This window comes from Oncorhynchus tshawytscha, linkage group LG34 (assembly GCF_018296145.1).
Source record: "Oncorhynchus tshawytscha isolate Ot180627B linkage group LG34, Otsh_v2.0, whole genome shotgun sequence".
Taxonomy (NCBI): domain Eukaryota; kingdom Metazoa; phylum Chordata; class Actinopteri; order Salmoniformes; family Salmonidae; genus Oncorhynchus; species Oncorhynchus tshawytscha.
Window position 1 is genome coordinate 1086218 of NC_056462.1, and position 16410 is coordinate 1102627.

General features: G+C 39.8%; 1 protein-coding gene across 1 annotated transcript in view; it reads left to right on the forward strand.

Moving 5' to 3' along the window:
* gucy1b1 (guanylate cyclase 1 soluble subunit beta 1) overlaps positions 1-15931 on the forward strand; it is a 33737-nt gene extending 17806 nt beyond the window's left edge. Inside the window, exons 11-13 of the mRNA XM_024398384.2 lie at positions 6663-6803; positions 13927-14081; positions 14325-15931. Coding sequence (XP_024254152.2) covers positions 6663-6803; positions 13927-14081; positions 14325-14457 — 429 coding nt within the window. The 3' untranslated portion in view covers positions 14458-15931. The remainder of the gene's footprint in view (positions 1-6662; positions 6804-13926; positions 14082-14324) is intronic.
* The last annotated feature ends 479 nt before the right edge of the window (positions 15932-16410 follow it).

Consider the following 16410-nt stretch of genomic DNA (forward strand, 5'->3'; position numbering starts at 1 on the left):
TGCAGAATGGTTGGTTGAGATTAATCGGAATCTGTGGTATACAGTATTTTCTCAACTAAACAGGGCAATCTGCAGTTGTTGCATCCATTTTTAGACTTTTTATTTTAATGGTATATACCCATTGATTCTTGAAGAAATTTACTTACATATTCCTCAGGAGCTTAGTTCAACTGTCGTACCCTATCAGAATCCAAAATATAAGCTTGTTTTATCTCCTTTGTTTGTAAACAATGTTAATGTGAAAAAATACTGTATAGCCTTAAAACATGGTTAAAACTATAATGTTGCTATAATGGATAGTCAGTTCTTGTATCCATAGCTCTGTCCATGAGTGTGAGAGTGGTTACATTTCTCCAGCCCCATCCCTCAGCTGTTTACCAAATCAGTGGCTGTGTGTTTTTGTTCGAACTGCAGATTTCTCCTTTAATAGTAGCACCAATTCAACCTTTTTCGAATGTCGTATTGTCACACAAGTGTGATGTACTGTAGAATTGATTCATTTGAATGTTTCTCTATTCAAAAGCCTCACTGGGTAAACTTCACTTTAAAACCCCATTTTGTTTTTGAGCAAAATGTTATAGTCGTCGTCACTGGGTACTTTAGGCTTTCAGACAAGAATGCACTTTAAGAAGTCAAACAAACCTTACTACATCCAAGGGAAGGACTTCAGCACTGGGTCACCAAAATAAGTAATATTTACGCTACCAACCTCAATGACTAGGTGGTCCAAGTTGTTATCTGGCTCCGAAGAGCCTTGAATGTCTATAAGCTGACGTAAGTGTTTAAGTGTTTGTGTCGAGATGTTTCAACTGCAGGGCATTTGCCTGAAGTTAAAAGAACTGCTATTATCACGGTCTGCTCCTGAAGGGGTCTGAGTTGGGCTAGATGAGCCCAAAAGGGTAGTGTCTTAAAGAAATACTACTGTAAATTGCACTATCATGACAGTTTTTGCTCTGTACTGTGCTTTATCTTGAACACTTGACTATTGACATGCACACTTGAGGATTGTATTAACAGTGGACTTACTAAAAGATTACAATAATGCGTGTAGTATTATTTTAAACACCTCACATCCTTTTAACACAAATACCCACTAACATACAGGTAACTGCCAAAATAAGGAAACACCAACATAAAGTGTCTTAATAGGGCGTTGGGCCGCCACTAGTCGCCAGAACAGCTTCAATGCGCTTTGGCATAGATTCTACAAGTGTCTGGAACTCTATTGGAGGGATGTGACACCATTCTTCCATGAGAAATTCCATCTTTTGATGGTGGTGGAAAACGCTGTCTCAGGCGCCACTCCAGAATCTCCCATAAGTGTTCAATTGATTTGAGATATAGACAGTGCCTTTAGAAATTATTCACACCCCTTTACTTTTTCCACATTTTGTTGTGTCACAGCCTGAATTTAAAATGGATTAAAGTGAGGGTTTCTTGTCACTGACCTATACCCTATAATTTAAAAGTGTAATTTTCTTTTCAAACTTTTGACAAATTAATAAAAAATGAAAAGCTGAAATATCTTGAGTCAATAACTCTTTTGCTATGGCAAGTCTAAATAAGTTCAGGAGTAAAAATGTTCTTATGTTGCATGGACTCACTCTTTGTGAATAATAGTGTTTAACATGATTTGTGAATAACTGCCTCATCTCTGTACCCCACACATACAATTATCTGTAAGGTCCCTCAGTCGAGCAGTGAATTTCAGACACAGATTCAACCACAAAGACCAGGGAGGTTTTCCAATGCCTCGCAAATAAGAGCACCTATTGATGGGTAAAAAAAAAGCAGACATTGAATATTCCTTTGAGCATGGTGAAGTTATTAATTATACATTGGATGGTGTATTAATACACCCAGTCACTACAAAAATACAGGCATCCTTCTTAACCTCTCCAGGATTTCACCATGAGCCCAACGGTGATTTTAAAACAGTTACAGAATGGAAGCAGAAGTGGAAGCAGAAGTGCGGAGGTGTGTGTTTCCTGATTAACGACTCATGATGTAATTGTAGTAACATGTAGGAACTCAAGTCCTTTTGTTCACCCAACCTAGAATACCTCACAATCAAATGCCGACCGTATTATCTCCCAAGAGAATTCTCCTTGGTCATAGCCACGGCCGTTTATATCCCCCCTCAAGTCGATACCACGACAGCCCTTAAAATAACTTCACTGGACTTTATGCGAACTGGAAAGCATATATCCTGAGGCTGCGTTTATTGTAGCTGGGGATTTTAACAAAGCAAATTTGAGGACTAGGCTCCCGAAGTTCTGTCAACATATTGACTGGAGGGCAGGTAAAACACTCAACCACTGCTATTAAAACTTCTGGGATGCTTACAAGGCCCTCCCCTGCCCTCCCTTTGGCAAATCTGACCACGACTCCATTTTGCTCCTCCCTTCCTATAGGCAGAAACTCAAACAGGAAGTACCCGCGCTAAGGACTATTCAACGATGGTCTGACCAATTGGAAACCACGCTTCAGGATTGTTTTGATCACGGGGATTGGGACATGTTCCTGGTAGCTTGCGAAAATAATTTAGATGAATACACTGAAACGGTGACTGAGTTTATCAGGAAGTGTATAGGAGATGTCGTACCCACTGTGACTTTTAAAACCTACCTTAACCAGAAATCGTGGATAGATGGCAGCATTCACGCGAAACTGAAAGTGCGAACCACCAACAGTGTTGTTATTCACTAAGCAAAGCAATCAAACAGGCAAAACACCAGTATAGAGACAAGGTGGAGTCGCAATTCAACGGCTCGGACATGAGATGTATGTGGCAGGCTCTATAGACATTCACACACTACAAAATGAAAACCAGCCACCGCCGACACCGACGTCTTGCTTCCAGATGAGCTAAACACCTTCTTCACCCGCTTTGAGGATAACACAGTGCCACTGCCCGTTACCAAGGACTGTGGGATTTCCTTCTCCGTGGCCAACGTGAGTTAAACATGTTAACCCTAGCAAGGCTGTCCAGATGGCATCCCTAGCCGCGTCCTCAGAGCATGCGCAGACCATCTGGCTGGTGTGTTTACGGGCATATTCAATCTCCCTATCCCAGTATGCTGTCCCCACATGCTTCAAGATGGCCATCATTTTTCCTGTACCCAAGAAAGCAAAGGTAACTGAACTAAATTACTATTGCCCCCTAGTACTCACCTCTGTCATCATAAAGTGCTATGAGAGACTAGTCAAGGATCATATCACCTCTACCTTACCTGCCACCCTAGACCCACTTCAATTTGCTTGCCGCCCCAATAGATCCACAGACGATGCAATCGCCATCACTCTGCACACTGCCCTATCCCATCTGGACAAGAGGAATACCTTGGTGTTGGTGTTTTGCGATGTGTACTATTTAATGAAGCTGCCATTTGAGGACTTGTGAACTAGACACTCTAATGTACTTGTCCTCTTGCTCAGTTGTGAACCGGGGCACCCGCTTAGGGCTGGGCAATATGGACAAAATATCATATTATGGTATTTTCCAAAATTTTGACAGTATTTGACGGTATTTTATGTTTTTGATTAAAAATAAGTTCTAAATTTGTGAGTGGTGCGTGACCCTAGGGTGGCAACGCATATATTCTAAATTATTTCAATGAAGATACTGTTGCACAAACAACATGCTGATTTAGGCCTCCACCAGCACTATTATCAGCCTGAATTAGCTAGCTACGCTTGCTCTGACTCAGTATTTTTATTAGCTAGTTAGCTAGCCAGTCAACTAGCTAGCCAGTCAACTAGCTAGCCAGCTAACTAGCGATTAGCATTAGTGGCTAACACGATTTGGCTTAACTTGCTAAAATAATACAAACTAGCTGTTTGCAGAAATAAGAAACACAAACTAATATTGTAATTATAGAATGCTTGTGGATTTATATTAGGATCAAATTGGAAACAACATTGTTGTCATCAACATTGTTGCATGTGCTACATTGACCATGCAGACTAAACGGAAGTGTCTCGTGGTCAAGCAACAACAAATGTGCTCCTTGAGTGACAGGGGGTGGGACTAGGTCTGTGTGGAATGTGTTGTGGAGAGAGAGAGAGAGAGCAGAGATGATTGACTCAAGTAGCGGTGTAAACTATAAAAATGGACGTTACACACGGCGTATCACATTTAACAAACCAAACATTCAAATACCGTTATAGAAGGTAAAGTAAAAACTCAAACCGGTCTGTGCATCAATACCGGTATATAGTAAAATACTGTATACTGTCCAGCTCTACTCCCACTCCTCTTTCTATTCCGGTTAGAGACCGTTTGTGTTTTTCTGTGACTGGAGTAGTACGCAGCGTTGAACAAGATCTTCAGTTTCTTGGCAATTTCTCGCATTTCTCAGAACAAGAACAGACTGACGAGTTTCAGAAGAAAGGTCTTTGTTTCTGGCCATTTTGAGCCTGTAAACAAACCCACAAATGAGGATGCTCCAGATACTCAACTAGTCGAAAGAAGGCCAGTTTTATTGCTTCTTTAATCACCATCACAGTTTTCAGCTGTGCTAACATAAGTGCAAAAGGGTTTCCTAATGATCAATTAGCCTTTTAAAATGATAAACTTGGATTAGCTAACACAACGTGCCATTGGAACACAGGAGTGATGGTTGCTGATTATGGGCCTCTGTACACCTATGTAGATTATCCATAAACAAAATCTGCCGTTTCCAGCTACAATAGTCATTTACAACATTAACAATGTCTACACTGTATTTATGATCAATTTGATGTTATTTTAATGGAGAAAAAAGGTGCTTTTCTTTCAAAAACACAGACATTTTTAAGTGACCCCAAACTTTTGAACAGTAGTGTGTGTGTATGTATACACACACACATACACACACACACACACACACACACACACACACACCCTTTAACCCCCTAAGATCCTTTTAGACCCCTCTTTCAGAGTCACTGAGATCTCTTTTTCTAGCCATGGTAGCCAAAGTAATAGGCAACTAGGCATTTGTATACATGGCCCTAAGCATGATGGGACATTTTGATTGCTTAATTAAGTCAGGAACCACACCTACAGTGGGGAGAACAAGTATTTGATACACTGCCGATTGTGTAGGTTTTCCTACTTACAAGGAAAACATCGACAACAGCCACCCTCGAAGCAGCGTTACCCATGCAGAGCAAGGGGAACAACTACTCCAAGTCTCAGAGCGAGGGACGTTTGAAACGCTATTAGCACACACCCCGCTAACTAGCTAGCTATTTCACATTGGTTACACGAGCCTAATCTCGGAAGTTGATAGGCTTGAAGTCATAAACAATGCTTGACGCACAACGAAGAGCTGCTGGCAAAACGCACGAATGAATGCTTACGAGCCTGTTGCTGCCTACCACCGCTCAGTCAGACTGCTCTATCAAATCATAGACTTAGTTATAACATAATAACACACAGAAATACGAGCCTTAGGGCATTAATATGGTCGAATCCGAAAACTATCATCTCGAAAACAAGACGTTTATTCTTTCAGTGAAATACGGAACCGTTCCTTATTTTATCTAAGGGGTGGCATCCATTAGTCTAAATATTCCTGTTTCATTGCACAACCTTCAATGTTATGTCATAATTACGTATAATTCTGGCAAATTGGGCGGCCCAAACTGTTGCATATACACTGACTCTGCGTGCAATGAACGCAAGAGAAGTGACACAATTTCACCTGGTTAATATTGCCTACTAACCTGGATTTCTTTTAGCTAAATATGCAGGTTTAAAATATATATACTTCTGTGTATTGATTTTAAGAAAGGCATTGATGTTCATGGTTAGGTACACATTGGAGCAACGATACGCACCGCATCAATTATATGCTACGCATGACACGCTAGATAAACTAGTAATATCATCAACCATGTGTAGTTAACTAGTGATTATGATTGATTAATTGATTGTTTTTTATAAGATAAGTTTAATTCTAGCAAGCAACTTACCTTGACTTACTGCATTCGCGTAACAGGCAGTCTCCTCGTGGAGTGCAATGAGAGGCAGGTGGTTAAGAGCGTTGGACTAGTTTGATTCAAGATTGAATCCCCCGAGCTGATAGGGTGAAAATCTCTCATTCTGCCCCTGAACGAGGCAGTTAACCCACCGTTCCTAGGCCGTTATTGAAAATAAGAATGTGTTCTTAACTGACTTGCCTAGTTAAATAAAGATTAAATAAAGGTGTAAAAAATAAAGTTTTTTTTTTTTTGCAAAATCGGTGACCAAAAATACAGATTTCCGATTGTTATGGAAACTTGAAATCGGCCCTAAATAATCGGCCATTCCGATTAATCGGCCGACCTCTATTTGTGACCTCAAGTGGCACTTTCTAGTTTGATGAACCACTGAAATCCAAAGATCCTTTTCATCATAAGGGGAAAAAATATTATATTTTATTATATATTATAAGATATATATTATATATATATATATAATATTATATGTTATAAGATTCTGCATAGTAACAGAAATAGCTCCCTCTACCTTTCGGTGGAAACAGTGAGTGATATAAAAGTGTCAAAAAGAATAGTGTTAAAAAATGACAGTGTTTTCTAGACTTCACGTCCTTTTCACATTTAACCACTTACATCTCACAGCATTTTCTGATATAACGTTATGCCTAGTAACCAAAATGTCTCTCTTTCTGTAGGTGGAGACAGTGGGTGATAAGTACATGACGGTCAGTGGGCTGCCAGAACCATGTACCCACCACGCTCAATCTATCTGCCACCTGGCCCTGGACATGATGGAGATTGCTGGACAGGTCAAAGTGGATGAAGATCCAGTACAGGTGAGGATAGGATATATTTATTTTTTCCAACATTTTGACCAAAATCAATTGAGAAATGGAGCAAACGTGAAATGCTAGTGTTGGCTGAACCATATCAGCAGCCTTGTCCAGAAACAACAAAGTGCTAGACGAGGGGTGGGCAATAATTTTGGCTCGAGGGCCACATGGGGATTTTGAAATTCAACTGAGGGACACATTTTTGGGGGGACCAATTTGTTCACATCTATTGAGGTGTCTGAAAAATTGCAGTTATTTCAGTATACAGTGTTTCGGAAAGTATTCAGACCGCTTGACTTTTTCCAAATTTTGCTAGGTTACAGCCTTATTCTAAAGTTGATTAAAAACAGGTTTTTAGAATTGTTTTCTAATTTATAAACAAATATAAAAAAATATCACATTTACATAAGTATTCAGACCTTTTACTCAGTACTTTGTTGAAGCACCTTTGGCAGCGATTACAGCCTCGAGTCTTCTTGGGTATGACGGTACAAGCTTGGCACACCTGTAGTCTTCTCTGCAGATCCTCTCCAGCTCTGTCAAGGTGGATGGGGAGCGTTGCTGCACAGCTATTTTCAGGTCTCTCCAGGTATGTTAGATCGGGTTCAAGTCCGGGCTCTTGGCTGGGCCACTCAAGGACCTTCAGACACTTGTCACAAAGCCACTCATACATTGTTTTGGCTGTGTGCTTAGGGTTGATGTCCTGTTGGAAGGTGAACCTTCATCCCAATCTGAGGGCCTGAGCGCTCTGGAGCAGGTTTTCATCAAGGATCTCTCTGTACTTTGCTCCGTTCATCTTTGCCTTGATCCTGACTCCCAGTCCCTGCTGCTGAAAAACATCCCCATAGTATGATGCTGCCACCACCATGCTTCACCGTAGGGATGGTGCCAGGTTTCCTCCAGACGTGACTCTTGAAATTTAGGCCAAAGAGTTTCATCAGACCAGAGAATCTTGTTTCTCATGGCCTGAGAGTCTTTAGGTACCTTTTGTCAAACTCCAAGCGGGCTGTCATGTGCCTTTTACTGAGGAGTGGCTTCCGTCTGGCCACTCTACCATAAAGGGTGCAGAGATGATTGTCCTTCTGAAAGTTTCTCCCATCTCCACAGAGGAACTCTAGAGCTCTGTCAGAGTGACCATTGGGTTCTTGGTCACCTCCCTGACCAAGGCCCTTCTTCCCCAATTGCCGGGCGGCCAGCTCTAGGAAAAGTCTTAGTGGTTCCAAACTTCTTCCATTTAAGAATGATAGAGGCCACTGTGTTCTTGAGGACCTTCAATGCTGCAGACATTTTTTGGTACCCTTCCCCAGATCTGTGCCTTGACACAATCCTGTCTCGGAGCTCTACAGACAATTCCTTCGACCTCATGGCTTGGTTTTTGCTCTGTCATGCACTGTCAACTGTGGGACCCAATGTAGACAGGTGTGTGCCTTTCCAAATAATGTCCAATCAATTGAAATTACCACAGGTGGACTCAAATGAAATCGTTTGTAAAAATGTGTAAAAAACTGTTTTTGCTTTGTCCTGTATTGTGTGTAGATAGGATTTTTTATTTAATCAATTTTATATTAAGGGAGTAATGTAACAAAATGTGGAAAAAGTCAAGGGGTCTGAATACTTTCCGACGGCACTGTATGTTAGAATTGTAATAATTCTACTTGGGAAGGCAGATCAAGTACTTTTTCTTTTTTTACCAAGAGCAAACAACAATTTGCATGTGAACACTCTGAATCCTAAATTATTACTTCACATTCAAATTATTACTCCACCAGGTTGCGCCTGGGAGGCAACCTGGTTTTCAAAACAATCACTTTTCTCCTGGTGCAATCTCCGCCCATCCGGGCCAGTTTAATCAAATTCCCTCATTGTAACATTGCTGTAGCCCTCAGTTACAGGAATAGGCGTATAGGTGGTTGAGAGAGCACATGAGGGCCACATCCCAATTCTCTTATGGTGTGCACTTGCCAACTCCTCATCTTGGGAGTATGCAAGTGCACACTTCGGGCGAAGGGAAGAGTATCGGGACACAACTCAGCAACATGACAGCAACAAGTCCAACACATTTGAGTACTGCCTATGAGAAGAAAGGAGGCTCCCCTCACAGTTTGTTCGCAGTGTGTGATACAATGTGTCTTTGGGTGGCACAATCACTGCCAAGTAATGACTTGTAATGACTTGCAAACATACAGTATGCAGTATCTTACCTTTGTTTGCAAACTCTGTCTCCTATCTATCCAAGTAGTAGTACCTAATATGGGATACTTACTTGTACATATCCTACATTACTCTTTGTTCCACGTTGTTCATCTGTTCCATTACATTACACATAAGAGTAATTGGACGAGGGCGTCTTCTGTACGGGGGAGTTTTGTTAAGATACTCGGTCTGAACATTAACATGGATCACTTGCGGTACGGTTTTGGAAGCATAAGGACCTCATCTTTCATATCAGCGAGAGATAATTAAAAAAAACTAAAGGTTCAATTGATACACACCTTGCTAGAGCTAGTGTTCCCACACAGCCACATCTCCATGTTACAGCGTGTGTTTACGGAAGACAGAGGGACCACCTGTGCTAATTAGCTATCTAGCATGCTCTGAACACCTGTGTGTAATGGAAGAGGGCCACCAGAAAAGTGTTGTCACTGAAAAATACTGTTGACTGTACCTGTGATAAAGCCGGTTAAATCGTGTACAGTAACTGTACATTTTGCATTTGTGAAATTATTTTGATGTGATATGAAAGTAAAGGGCCTTGTGTTTCTAGAACCGTATCGCAATTGATAATCAATTTGATAATCAATTTTGTGCTCCATAGAAATGAATAGTAAATAATATAGTCATTTTGGAGTCCCTTTTATTGTAAATAAGAATTGAATAGGTTTCTAAACACTTTGCATTAATATGGATGCTACCATGACTACGGATAGTCCTGGATGAATCGTGAATAATGATGAGTGAGAAAGTTACAGATGCACAATATCATACCCCCAAAACATGTTAACCTCTTACCATTATAATAACAGGGGAGGTTAGCATTTTGGGGGTGGTATGATATTTGTGCTGTACAACAAAAATATATTTATAATGGTATCAAATATCATATCTTATAAATACATTTTCATCGTGTAATTCTCAACATATTCCTAACAACAAAATACAATGTTTCCCTCTGTTTACACTCTGTTTTGAACATTTATTGTCGCCATGACTATGACAGGCTATCTTGACTGGCACTAACTTTAGCTGACATTAGCTTCTATGCTAATGGTCTTTTATACATTAATTAAACTAACATTATAAAAAATAACAATTATATCATTACACTCCGCTTAACTTGGTGTTTCATATCCTATGCTTTATAACTCACTCACCGTGATGATAACGTTAATAATTTGTTTATCTGGTGCTTTTCTCTTCAGTTTTCAGTTCAACTCATTCAACTGACTCACTGACTTGGCAGGCTAGCGCGAGATTGTGTGAAGCAACCACTAGAGCAGGCCGAAACAAGCTGCAGTTGTCAGGGCTACAGTTGTAATGTGGAGATGTGCAAGTTTGTAGATGTATATCTGTGTTTGGTTTTGTTAGTCCTATTAATAAGAAAGTGAGATAAGTAAATAGTAAGGATATGATGCAATATACTTGATATTTGAGCTTTATCTTGGCCAGATTGCAGTTGTAAATGAGAACTTGTTCTCAACTTGCCTACCTGGTTAAATAAAGGTGAAATAAAAATAAATAAATATCACAAATCATAAACCCAGGAAATTATAATCATAAGCATATTTCATTCATGAAATATGTATCATATTACAGTAAACAAATTATAAGAGTATTGCGATATACAGTACTGACTCTTATTTAGTCATCTCTTTTTTATCGTCTCGTCTCAGAAATTAGTGAATGATTTGTTTTCGTCGCTTTACCCCTTAGTATTTTTTAGCATAAAGTATTTATAAACTCTTCTTCAAAAAAGCCACTGTCCACATAAGACATTGTAAGAGCTGTAACTTGGATGTTAAACAGCAGACTTTTTGTTTAACTGACGGATTGAGTTTGTTATTGTATCAGTGACTCTTGGAGACTTGGCATTGGAAAATCACATCTGGCTAACAAAACATTGTTTATCAGACACATGGCATGGGGTGGAGAGGATCCCAGTTTGGCAGTAGAAACAACCTCCAATCATCTCACTGCCCAAGGTATAAAAAAAAAATAGGTCCCCATTCCACGTTATCCCAAACATTTAGTGTTAAGCTTGTGTTCTGTTCTCACTGTTCGAGCACTGAAGGTCCTGAACCAGTAAGAGACCCAAATAGAGGATCTGCTACATTCAATGGAATGTTTATGGATTTGTTATTTCATTTAGAGTCTAAATATTTAATCTCGTTTTACGTGTGCTTTCTTTCACCTTACACATATGTAACAGTATAACTTTAGACCGTCCCCTCGCCCATACCCGGGCGCGAACCAGGGACCCTCTGCACACATCAACAACAGTCACCCATGAAGCATCATTACCCATCGCTCCACAAAAGCTGCGGCCCTTCCAGAGCAAGGGGAACCACTACTTCAAGGTCTCAGAGCAAGTGACGTCACCGATTGAAACGCTATTTAGCGCGCAACACCGCTAACTAGCTAGCAGTTTCACATCTGTTACACATAGTTTTAAATGACAAATACCATCATTACATTATGTAGGCATATGTAAACAAATTACCTGTATTTACGCCAGTGTAACAGTTCCAATCATGGCACCAGATATTGAAGGTATGTCTGCTATAAACAGGAAATTGAGAGTCCAAAAATGACTGCATACTGCAAAACACTGCTCGCCCGTAGCAATTTCCCCAAAAACAAACCGTTATAACAGTCTTCATCTATCATGTTCTCTCTTTTCATGACCTCATTTAACAAGGCACACAGAGCCAGTGCCACATTTAAACAGTGTAAAGACTTCTTATTTGTCAAATGAAATGGATCCTCATGCAATAAGGGGTGGAAGGGGCTGGCACAGTCATATAAATATACTAACACACTCAGACCATGGCAATTTGACTGGTACACTCAATTCCTAATTCTATTGGCACAGTCCCACAGGGCCGGATTACCTAATGGGCACACAGTGTTGGGGGCCCCCTAGATAGTATTTGAAAACGTAGGTTGTGAGCCCCTGAGTCCCACGCAGCCCTGAGTCCCATAGAGCTGTAAAGAACTGTAGAGATCCTGAGAAACCTTGACCTTGTAACACCTCCAAACTCATGTTCCAAAAACATGTTCGCAGTTGTTTCAACCGTGCTCACATTTAGACACATTGCAGAGATGTTATAAACAACAACACTGCAGCAGATACATTGTTAAACATTCCATGACCAATGACTAGTTATCTTGTCTCTGGTGTTTATCCATGTCTTTGTGGAACACAAATCATCAACCCTGTCTATTGTTTAACGTTGGCTTAACATTTGGTTACAAAGATGTAAACGTCATGGTGGGTGTTATGTAAACAGTACATTTACTATAGACAGTCGGTACCAAAATGGTTAGCTATATGGAAGTTATGATGATAGGAATGTTGTGTGAATTATCTGATACAGTGGGGCAAGTCAGCCACCAATTGTGCAAGTTCTTCCACTTAAAAAGACGAGAGAGGCCTGTAATTTTCATTATACGTACACTTCAACTATGACAGACAAAATGAGAAAAAAAAATCATATTGTAGGATTTTTAATGAATTTATTTGCAAATTATGGTGGAAAATAAGTATTTGGTCAATAACAAAAGTGTATCTCAATACTTTGTTATATACCCTTTGTTGGCAATGACAGAGGTCAAACGTTTTCTGTAAGTCTTCACAAGGTTTTCACACACTGTTGCTGGTATTTTGGCCCATTCCTCCATGCAGATCTCCTCTAGAGCAGTGATGTTTTGGGGCTGTTGCTGAGCAACACGGACTTTCAACTCCCTCCAAAGATTTTCTATGGGGTTGAGATCTGGAGACTGGCTAGGCCACTCCAGGACCTTGAAATGCTTCTTACGAAGCCACTCCTTCGTTGCCCGGGCGGTGTATTTGGGATCATTGTCATGCTGAAAGACCCAGACACGTTTCATCTTCAATGCCCTTGCTGATGGTAGGCGTTGTTACTTTGGTCCCAACTCTCTGCAGGTCATTCACTAGGTACCCCCATGTGGTTCTGGGATTTTTGTTCACCGTTCTTGTGATCATTTTGACCCCACGGTGTGAGAGCTTGCGTGGAGCCCCAGATTGAGGGAGATTATCAGTGGTCTTGTATGTCTTCCATTTCCTAATAATTGCTCCCAGAGTTGATTTCTTCAAACCAAGCTGCTTACCTGTTGCAGATTCAGTCTTCCCAGCCTGGTGCAGGTCTACAATTTTGTTTCTGGTGTCCTTTGACAGCTCTTTGGTCTTGGCCATAGTGGAGTTTGGAGTGTGACTGTTTGAGGTTGTGGACAGGTGTCTTTTATACTGATAACAAGTTCATACAGGTGCCATTAATACAGGTAACGAGTGGAGGACAGAGGAGCCTCTTAAAGAAGAAGTTACAGATCTGTGAGAGACAGAAATCTTGCTTGTTTGTAGGTGACCAAATACTTATTTTCCACCATATTTGCAAATAAATAAATTTAAAATCCTACAATGTGATTTTCTGGATTTTTTTTCTCATTTTGTCTGTCATAGTTGAAGTGTACCTATGATGAAAATTACAGGCCTCTCTCATATTTTTAAGTGGGAGAACTTGCACAATTGGTGGCTGACTAAATACTTTTTTGCCCCACTGTATATACTGGGTTATTACATGGCAGGTGATCAGACACTGAAATGTCCAAACCGCTTGATGAAGTCAATAGGTTCATGCACATTGTTCAGCATGTGCCAATATTGTGGGAATCAAGGGATTAAAGAAAAGTTTTTTTAAACCGAGTTTAATCCCGCTCCACCTTTAGTATGTTTCATGCTTTATTAGACAGACATAAAACAGGTGCTGGGACACAGGCAGGTTGGTTTGAAATGGGGATCAAACCCTGGTCTCCATTGGGGAGGCATGTACATATGTGTTACTTACTCGACCGTGACACAGTTTTCTTGACAATCCTCTTCTCTCCATAGATAACCATTGGGATCCACACAGGAGAGGTGGTAACTGGGGTCATAGGTCAAAGGATGCCCCGCTACTGCCTGTTTGGAAATACTGTCAACCTCACCAGCCGTACAGAAACCACAGGAGAGAAGGGAAAAATCAACATTTCAGAATATACTTACAGGTAAGGATAAATATGCCGTTATTTAGATGAATGAGACATTGCTGTGAAGTGCTCATCCATTCTTTGTAAGATCATGCATGGCATGGTATATTACTGTTGCTGACCTTGTCCTTCAACCCTTCTGTTTGTGTGTGTCTTGGGGGTTGGGCTAAAGGGAGAAAAAATAACTTATTTTGAAGCAGCCTTTGGAAACAACATATTGTTGAAATCTGTGAAAATGTTGGGAAATACCTTTGATTTCAGGTGTTTGCAGTCGGCAGAGAATGCTGACCCTCAGTTTCATTTGGAGTACCGAGGACCCATCACCATGAAAGGCAAGAAGGAGCCCATGAATGTGTACTTTCTGTCTCGCAAAAGTACTGAAAGCGATGTTTGATCACAAAAGTATTTCCCTTTCCCCAGCCGGAAAAATGCATAAAAGTGTAATTTTTGGGTTCTAATTTGGTTTTACGGGTTGAAGAGACGTCAGATAACCAAATTAGAACCAAGAGAAGATGTCCTTTTCTGGCCGCTAAAAAGATAAGTTAAAAAAAACATTTTTACCATCACAACATAAAACTGGACCATCAAATCAAATAAAATTTTATTTGATTGCACATTGGACCATAACTCATGCCTGACCAGTTTTGCTCACTGGGTCACTTGTCAGTTTCAAGAACCTGCTGTATCTGAAGACAATTTTAACGTCTAGAAATATACCTTGTTCTCTCCTTCACCAACAATTCTAATTGGTAGTATGTATGTTTGTTACAAGTGACAAAGGTAGATTATAAATTGAAGTTAGTATGATGAAGATGAAGAACCTATTTGTATGGATATACTGTAGGTACTGGCACGTACTGTAATACAACGTCATGTATTTTCTTTCTCTATCCATTCCAGCATTTAAAGTAGTATTTTACCCTCAAGGTGTTCTGTATTCTATGTATTTATTCACTAATGTTGTATCTGCACTGATTTTCTTTGTTATTTTTATTTGTGGTATAATATACATGTATAGGCCAAATCATAATCTCAACTGTGAATTCCATATTCTGTAGGAGATACTGAACTTTTGGTACAATGTATTAATAAACACATTAAATATTTCACTTAACTGTCCAAATACATTTTAACACCAATAAGCAGTGTTGTGTAGTAGTGAACTACATGTAGTTCAACTAGTAAATTAACTAAATTATGCAATATCTTGGTGGTAGTTGAACTACATTCAAATCTAGGTGGTGTTATCATTAGTTAATGACTTTCTTTGCCATGTAGTGGTGTAGCTAACTACTGGAACTAAACACTACTCTTTTTGCAAAAAGAAAAGAAAATATGGGTGACGTAGGCAATCATTTCCTTTTTTTCCCCGACCTCAGACCTGCCTAATTCTCACTTGAAACATCGTTTTTGTGTTTAATAGGCTAAATTACATATTCTGTTAACATATGACCCCAACTTGATCTATTTTTGCAATTTGTAGACTATGACATTTCAGATTTACATTTCATAATTTTCATGATTTGGATGTAGAGAACTACTTTTTCAAAGTGACTTTAGTTAAGTAAACTATATTTTTCTTAAGGGTAGATTTAGTATAGCTTAACTTCTTCCAGTGTGAAGTAATTGGTAGCTTGATAAATTATATTGTCAGATTAGCTTCCCTAACACAGCCAATATGTTGTTCTGTAAGTGTGACATTTATTTTAAACTGCACTCACCCAAAAAAACTTGTTCATGTGCAAGTGCCTCACAATGTGGCATGCTATTGTGAAGGAAAAGACTATTGTTTTTACATAAATTAATTCACTGTTTGTTTCATTGATGATTTTTGTTGAATAAAAAGAGCAGAGCTGTGGTATTATTTATTTGTTAGTTTTTTGTTACTTATTTCCATGCTAGCATGTAATGGGGATTGTTCGTAGGCTGGTGGAACCAGCAGAGATCGGGCTGCTTCCACCAGGCTAGATAGTTGGGACAATAATAGGAGAAATGTATCAAATATTTGAAATGGAGTGGACTGTCAAGGAGTAAGTGAGGCAAGAGGTAATTCTACTATACAATACTGTACCAAGTGAGCAGAGGAATTAGAAAACAGTTCATGCATTTTGAACAAAGTCACTGTTTACAACTGAAATAGTCAACCTTGAAGAAGCAGAGGAAATCATCCTTGGTTAATGCGCCCTCAAGTGGCCAGTTGTAGAACTGTTGATACTGACTGACATATCAGCTGAGTACACAGATCAGAGTACACCAAAATGGAGGGAAATGTTTAGTCCATGTGTCTTACCCTACCAACCACCCTCCCTAATGATCCTGAATGATTTGATTGGCTTTCTATCATAGT